The sequence below is a fragment of the Haplochromis burtoni genome, unplaced genomic scaffold, assembly GCF_018398535.1.
Source record: "Haplochromis burtoni strain Fernald_Lab_line unplaced genomic scaffold, NCSU_Asbu1 Contig_237, whole genome shotgun sequence".
Classification (NCBI taxonomy): domain Eukaryota; kingdom Metazoa; phylum Chordata; class Actinopteri; order Cichliformes; family Cichlidae; genus Haplochromis; species Haplochromis burtoni.
Window position 1 is genome coordinate 235,223 of NW_024582598.1, and position 8,561 is coordinate 243,783.

The 8,561-nt window shown below is 40.9% G+C and overlaps 1 protein-coding gene across 7 annotated transcripts in view; it reads left to right on the forward strand.

The window, feature by feature from the left end:
• lipeb (lipase, hormone-sensitive b) overlaps positions 1 to 7,924 on the forward strand; it is a 30,958-nt gene extending 23,034 nt beyond the window's left edge. For all 7 annotated transcript variants that reach the window (XM_005938251.3, XM_005938252.2, XM_042226985.1 and 4 more), the window contains 4 exons: positions 523 to 708; positions 1,646 to 1,827; positions 2,773 to 3,039; positions 3,817 to 7,924. In XM_005938251.3, coding sequence (XP_005938313.1) covers positions 523 to 708; positions 1,646 to 1,827; positions 2,773 to 3,039; positions 3,817 to 4,218 — 1,037 coding nt within the window. In that variant the 3' untranslated portion in view covers positions 4,219 to 7,924. The remainder of the gene's footprint in view (positions 1 to 522; positions 709 to 1,645; positions 1,828 to 2,772; positions 3,040 to 3,816) is intronic.
• The last annotated feature ends 637 nt before the right edge of the window (positions 7,925 to 8,561 follow it).

Below are 8,561 nucleotides of genomic sequence, written 5' to 3' on the forward strand. Positions count from 1 at the left end.
AAAGTTGTATCCAAGATGGCCGACTTCTAAATGGCCACCATGGTCACCACCCATCTTGAGGAGTTTGCCCCCTCACATATACTAATATGCCACAAACAGGACTTTAATATCACCAACCATCCCCATGTTATTACTGTGTGTGTGTGTGTGTGTGTGTGTGTGTGTTGATGATAAATTTTAGTTTCACAAGGCAGGAGAACTGAGGACAATGAATGACTGCAGGAATTGGCTAACAATTTGTGACAAAGAGATTGGCTATGCTGACTCTCCTTTCAATAACTGAACTAAAACACTCATCATTTTTCTGTTCCTTCCTGCTGTCCACATTGTGTATTGTTGGCTTTGCAAATAATTGTATGGCAGTATTGAATGCACTCTGTCAGCGTTTACTGGACTATTATACCTCTCTTATTATTGCTTTCCTGTCTTCTCTGTTGTTATTCATTTGTGCTTACTGAAGAATAACAAACACTTTTATCCGTTTTGTACATTTACTTCCTTCTTTTATGTCTTCTTCTCCAGGCAGTGGGCCACAGACTGAGAAGCAGGTGGAGAAGGTGAGCACGCTGAGCCTGGTGAGGAGAGACACTGCACTTCTGCTGCGAGATTTCCGACAGGGAGCCTCCAACTGGATCCACTCTCTGCTCGATTCTAGCAGAGCTCCAGCCTCCACCAGCACAGCACCAGAGGCACCAACAGAAGCCACAGGTATACAAGTAACTGTTATAGTTGTTAGTTGTCAGGTTGGAACATTAGGTGTGGCTTGAATGTATTTGATAGGTAGTTGCAGTCTGTCCATGTCTTGGTCATCTGCCCCTGCTCAGATATGTGTGGGTGTATATCTCCCACATTCTGTGTTTTCATTGAGCCAATTAATATAAGTGTTCCCCAAGTTCATTTACACCTCTCATGAAAGAGGTCAGTGACATGAGAACTTCTTATGCAGCATCTAACTAATTATTGCTTTAGCCAAACCATTTGTGTAGTACTCCTGTATCCATATTCATATCAGTTCTCATCTTTGGGGTAGCAGAGCATTGACAGTAATTGTTAATTGTAGCCACCGTAAATCTGGTGGCGAATTGTAATTTTCTTGGTGTGCCCCTTACCTTCGTGACACCCCCACAGCTGCAAGCCCAGTCTAATGAGAGTATCATTGGTGGGTGTACATTAGTAAAAGGCCATCATGGTGCTGAGATGGTTCATTATTAAAGAGATAGGAGATCGGTAGAGCTTTGTGAGACCAGCTACTAACTGCTGTGTTTTGACAGTTCAGGGCGGGCAGATGCTATCATCGTGTGACAGCACTTTTTGAATTTCCTCCACCTACTTCTCATCTCTTCCAGATATAGCTCAATTTGCATTCTAGGCTTTTAACTATTGGCTGTCAACCAGAGGACACATGATAAGTGGAAACAGTAGATGAAGTGAAAGTGATTGTGTGTCACCAGTGTTATTTTTCATGTGTCCTTCAACTGCGGTTAGTCCTAATGAACTAAATGCCCTCTTCATTCTTAATATGCTCTGATCTGTCAATCCTGTGTCGTTTCTGAAACTTAATTGTACTATATGTTTGTTTCTCATTGGCATTCTTAATTTCAGTTGTGCATTCATCAATATGGTTCCTTCTGTCCTTGCTTCCTAGATGCAGTGAGGAAGAGCATTTCGGAGGCGAACATCTCTTCTCCTCATACAGACCCACCTGTCCCCACGGATCTTTCGGAGTTCCCCAACAGGAAATTATCAGTGAAGAGCCAGACGTGCCAGAACTTGGGATCCCACAGCAATCCCATTCCCAGCAGTGCACCGCTGCTCTCTGAGCGTGCTGTAGGTCATGCTTGAACAGCTTGCTTTCAGCTGATGCTCTTATGCAGAAGAACCTAACAGTATTAAATGGCCAAGATCTGTTTCTTTAATAACACCTGGCTGTTAGTGGGAATCATTGTGAGAATTAAACCTGTCGGTATTTGACGATGGGTAATTTAATGATGATTGTAGCACCACTTTAGTGAAGTGAAATCCCACTAGCCTCTTGTCTTTGATCAGGATATCTATGCTTTCAGCTTGCTTTAAAAGGATTTGGCACGCAGTTGTAGCCTTTTTAAGAGGTCGAACATTTTTGGGGCATTGAAATATTTTGGCCGTTGATCAAACAATGCTGTCTACCCTGTAGTGATGTGCATGTGTCACTTTGATGAACTCATCCGAGATTGTGTCACCCATCCCTCACAAACAGATTTGGCTTTGAAATGCTGACAGGATATCAAAAGGTTTTGGTTGTGCGAGTACTGGCAAGGTGTTGCAGATTATCCTCATATTTTCTCGCAGGCACACTGGATTAGTGGCTGGCGCAAGCAAAATTAGCAAGCAGAGGTGACGTAAGATATTAAATATGCTTTTCCTTCTGAAATGGGAATCGCTCAGCCAAGAGTCAGGCACTGAGCCAAGATTTTTCCAAGGACAAAGTGGCGTGTGTGTTTACATAACTGTGGCTCATGGCTCATCGCTAGGCAGTGGTGCAAGTTTCAGTCATTATGCAACTGTAATGTTTAGTAAGTTTGGGAAAACCTGCAGTCAGCTTAGATTGAAGAAGTCATTTGGACGAGTGATGAAGCAGTTCTCCCACTGAAAACTGAATCCAGATGGATAGAATAAACTTTATAGGACTTATAAAACCAACTTTTCTTGTAAAAATGTTTTAGCCTTTCTTATTTTTTATTGATATAAAGATATCCTTTGAACTAACCTAATATTTTCTCATCCTTTATGTAGCCAGAAGATGTCAGTTTCTTCTTTGCCAAAGATGAAGATCCCTCAGTGATCACTGACCTGTCTTCAGTGGCCATACCACCCCCTGCTGGAGAGGAGGGCTCACAGCAGGAGCACCCCAGGGAATTTCCTCTTGGGTTTGAGCCACTGCGCTCAGAGCAACTAGCAGAGATGAAGGTGGAGAGCTCTCCAGTGGTCAAGGATCCTTTCTGCTCACCTCTGCTAGCCCCTGACAGCATGCTGAAAGGGCTGCCACCTGTACACATAGTGGTAAGAGGACGTAAACGGTTAATTACTGAAATTACTGGTTCGCAGGTTACTTGTACAAATCTATTGTTTGCGTTACTCATTGTGTGCTAACAGTAGTCTATATTTTATAGTAAAGTGTTTTCTGTGAGAAGGTGTGTGAGATTCAACTTCAAGTATAAGTTGAGCATTATAAAGGTAGACTGGCAAAAGCACATACTCCCATGGTAGTGGCTATGGAGTTTTCTGTGGAAGCGCAGCCTCCCTCAGTAGATGGAGTTTAACTGTGTGTCACATAACTGTACATATTTACTGTCTAGTCTTCTGAGCACTTTCTGAAGACTTATTGTTCACTTAAAAGTTGATACTTGGGGGGCAATGGTGTCATCACTGGCTGGAATTGGAGCTTTTGATTGTATTACACAATCCCTTTCGATGCATTATATACTATACATGGTGCTGCAGAGGCATTAAAGTGCTAACTGACAGCATACCAAAAGATGTACGTGGTTTACAGATATTGAAGTGAAACAGTGTGATGGGAGAGAGAGGGTAGGTTAAAGTTATGTTTTTCCTTTTCTCTTTTCTTATTTTTGTTGTTGTTGGGGTTTTGTTTTGTTTTTTTTAAATTCGCTGGAGTGAGTCAGCGAGAATGTAAAGAAATTGGGGACAAAAGAGACTGAGGATGCTTGGCTTCATTTTCTTCATCCACTAATTAAGATTCATGACATGTCTGAAGGGAATCCAGATTTGCTTCTCACCATTTCTAACCCTTCTTTTCCTCTCTCTCCCCACCCTCAGGCTTGTGCACTAGACCCTATGCTGGACGACTCTGTAATGTTTGCCAAGCGTTTGAGGAACATAAACCAGCCCGTCACTCTCTGTGTGGTGGACGACTTACCCCATGGCTTTCTCAGCCTATCTCAACTCTCAAGGGAGACGAGGGAGGCTGCCAATGTCTGCGTGGAGCGAATTCGCGCCGTCTTCACACAGGACACACCCCCAGAGCCACGGAAGCACCGCAAGTTGGAACGGACCGACGGGGGTGTGTCAGCATCTTCAGGGGAAACCAGTTCTCTCTTTGTTGGCCCCACTGAGGGAGGAGAGCTAGCTGTCGGGAGAGGGGCTAAAATTGCTGATGGGGAGGGCGCAGTTGCTGTGGCAGCCCAGAATAACACTGATGCTGGTGGCATTGGGGCTTAAATAAGGCTATATAATTAAAAAGGGGGACTGCATTTCACTCGAGGAGCGAAGAGAGAAGGAGTAAATGAAAGTCGAACAAATTTAGGCAGCGTAGTGCCTATATGCAAGGCAAAGCATCCTGAAAACAGACAGGGGGTGGGAAATGCAGTCTAGCATATCGCCCAGTGTTTGAGAGACAAAAAAACAGCAGAGGAGGAGCACTGAAATATAACTTCCTCTGCTTTACAATTCCTGCCACTTGTCTGTGCACCATTATACACCAACGCAAATCTGGCAGACAAAGTGAACGCACCCACAAGAGACAGTCATGTTTTAGAATAAAATTATTTAGCAGCTACTTAGATCAAAGACCAGCACTCACCCACACACACACACACACACAGCAGTCGTACTTAACAGAGTTGCTGTGAGGCAGCAAAGGCTCGGACATAAAGAGGCACAGACTATTCTCGAGACGAGGCCTGAATGGGTGATTCATATAGGCCGAGGCAGTGATTCGAGGCCCTAATCAGATAGTAGTAGGGACACTGTATGCTTCAGTGTGGAGTCACCTCTATCAGAATGGCCATTTGTCCGTTAGGGAGCGACTCTAAATAACACTTAATAGCTCCACATTGTGTTCTCAATTACGCCAGTTTAGCAGTCAATACAGCTCACTTTGTGGATGGTAACTGTGTAGACTCTCTCCAAAATAGAATTACAAAGCTAGAACAACAGCGTGAAACACTTGAAACTGGATAATTGATTCACTTCTTTTCTCATATTTGTTGCAGTTTTAAATCATTTTATGAATTCTATGCAGTAGTATTAGTTTTGTTATTTATATCAGTTTTTATTGCAGTTATGCCAGGCTTAATTGTTCTTTTCTGTCCTATATTATATAACGAACTCTTTTCATTTCTTTCCCCCCATGTTTTTCAGTGTGCTGAATATTTACCTCTGCTTTTGTGTGTGTGTGTAGCAGCAGCTGTTCTGACATCGCTGGCCTTTCCAATTAAGCTTCTGTTCTACCCTCAGCAATATACAATGATCAGAGTAAATGTAGAACATTACACAGGCACAGAGTGCCCTGCCTTGTGCATTTTTGTAGTGATATAATAATGCTAGTACAAAGACTGGACTGCATTAGTTTGTAGACAAGTACACTTAGGATACATCTTGTAGGTCTTTCAGTGACAATCATTGCTTTGATATTTTAAAATGTTTTTTCTTTTTTTCCCCTTTTTTTTTGTTACAGCAGCAGAAAGTCCAGCTCTCAGTTATCAATACACATTTAAAATTTCACTACAGTGATTTCCTCTCAAGTTGCCCTGGTCACTGACTGTGTGCTACTGTTCACTACTTCTCTGCACAGTAGGGACTGTGTCAAAGTGCCACTTCTCTGTAGCTGTGGGATTTCCTGCCTGACAACTCTTTTTCTTTCTTTCTTTTTTTTTTTTTTTTTTTAATTACAAATTGGAGGCTTTTAGGAAAAACTTAAGCAAAGGAAAGGGATTGCAGAGGTGCGCTGTAAAAGCCATTAAGACGTTTTTGACCAACTAAATGTGTCTGGTCCATCATATATATATTTTTTAGCTCCCCACTGTCAGCTTTGGGCGTTTCTTTGTTTACGATAACCTGAGGACACTCCCTTTTGCATGTTGCTATCAAAACACTTTTAAGTATGCAAAAATGTCCTTTGTAGGGTCAGTCCCTCTATCACGTCTAAGTAAATATAGATGCCAACAATGCTGGCACTGTCCTGCCCTTGCCTGGTAAGAGGGCTGGGGTTGTCAGGTCTGTAGAGAGGGATGCTGTGTGATGAATTGGATTTAGCTGATGCTCAGAGAGCAAAATCCTCCCCCTGTTGAAGAGCAGGATTTTCAGTAGGAAAGTCATGCTACAGGATTATACCATACTCAGTTGTCAGCTTCAAGTACTTACTGCAGTATTTTTAGTCAGATTGATGGAGAGAACAAGGACCGAGAACAGGAAGAAAGTTATACAGTCGCTCTTTCCGAGATGCTGGGCTGAAGCAAGTGTTTGCTTTACTAGCCGCTGTTTATGCTCACTGTGCACTTTTGCAGTAGTTGCACTGTCGCTCAGTACAAGTTTAATTTAAGCAAAGCTTGAACATGTCACCTCCCTCCCCTCTCCCCGCTTTGTGCCTCTGTCTGTAGCTGAAATGGAGAATGGCTGCACACATAATCACAGTTGTCTGCTACGTGTTGAGAAACACGACCTCTTTGTGTTGTGTTCATATCAGACAGGAATGGCACTTCACACTCTAAACTATTCATAGTATTAATTAGCTGTTGTTGAGAGATGTGTCTCTAATGTAGTCAAGCCTCTGTGAGACAACAGTTTTTATCTGATATAATGTACACAACCTCATCCATACTGAAGTCAACACCGCACAGGATGAACAACAAAGGTGACGGGCCATTAGCAGTTTCTTCTATAAGGAATTTGAGTTAACTTGCTTTATTTTGATTTTGTTTAAATTGTGTCAAATTCTTATAGGCCTTCCTATGCCTCATATCCTTGATGACCCTCGAGCATCAGGCTAACCTGAGTGCAGGCGGTGGACCAGGGAGTCCTTGTGGTGTTCTGATCAGACATAGGCTTGCTGATTCTCATTTTTGCTTCTTTTGTTGAACCGTTTGGTGCTTTAATGCTGCCTACAACTATTAGCTGAAATATTTTGTTCAGTATTGATTCATTTAAAGCTCGGTTGATGTTGTCTCGTGTGTTTATTTTGTTTAATGAGCAGCTGCTGTGGTAGTTGTTTAATATAGCTGTGTTGGTGTTGTTGTTGTTGTTATTGTTATTATTATTATTGTTATTATTGTTATTATTATTATTATTATTATTAATTCAGTCTCAAGTCGTGCAGTATACCTCTACAGTTTGACTCTATTCACTAGAGATTTTCTTTGCCTCAGGCTGTTTCCAGTGAAATGCAATGCTAAGTGCAATACTGCTACAACATGAGCCATTGGAGCAACATTTGCAGCAAACCTGTGTAGTTACACACCAGCACAATATTTTTTCTTTTCATTCTCTGCTTCCTCCATCACATTTCTTCCTCCATCACTTTTTTTTTTTTTTTTTTTTTGGGTGCAATATGTTTGACTCACTTCACAGCTCATATGTAGGTTCCTTGAAGCTTGCTTCCTTTACAAACACCTCTGTGTTAAACTGACTTTAAGCACTTTGCAGAAATGTTACATGTCATTCATTTATGGATAAAGTTTCAAGTTGAACCAAAGACTGAAGCCAGAGTCTTGTAACAGAGATGTGCTGACATTACTGCTTAATGTTCACTGTTCTCATTGAAAATGCAGGTGCTAGTCAGTGTCATAGTCTGCCTGCACTCCATATGCAAATTGCACTGCATCAGTTCTGATGTAGAATATGATTAGCCTTTTAAAAAAAAAAAAAGCTTGTATACATGACAAGCCATAGACTATAAAAGTGAGATGTTTTTAAGTTTGTTTTGTTGCTGTTCTTTAAAAACACCGTAAGTGCAAACCCATGAATAAAAAGAATGTATATTAAATATTATGATTTATGTAGATATTTTTACTTAAATTTGTTAATCAGATTGGTTGTAGATTGATTTTTGACTGCATTTCTTTGCAGGTTCCACTTTAGGGTGATGTCTGCTGCGCCAGGCTAGTTACTTCCTTTGTTGATTTTTATCCAAATAAAATTCTGACATGAACCCTGCTGTTTTTGTATTTAAATTTTTTGAATTAACCTTTGTTTATCATTGATCTCACAACAGGTTAACTAAAAGTCACAGACTATGGCATACTGGTTATAATTCAATCAGATATGATGACTTTTTATACAAATTGAATTAGGATTCGGGATTACATTTTTGGACAACGAAATTGCTTAAATTAACTTTTCTAACATTTTGATTCAGCTTAGACTTTGGAAATGGTCAATAAGAAGTGTGACCTTTAGCTAAAAAGTGTCATCTAAAACCAAAAGTACACAGCACAGACGGCTCTCTGCAGAGAGGTGCGAAATGAAAAAGTACTCTTAAGTAGTTTTGAGGCGCTTTCCATTTGCATGAGTGTTTTCATGTGATGCCACTTCCCTCCACATTGCAGATGCAAAGACCTGCAAGCTCTCAAACTGCTGATCTTCTGATTGCTACAATTATTTTACAGATCAACGTGGTCATAAAGGTGATTGTGTGACTCAAACACAACTGCAAGTAAATATGTAAATTGGCTCTATTTCATCCACTTCAATTGGAACTGTAACAAAGTAATACTTAAGTTTGCATATAGTAATTTTATTGTAACAGCATTTTACATCCTAAAAATGCCCTATACCTAAATGATAGA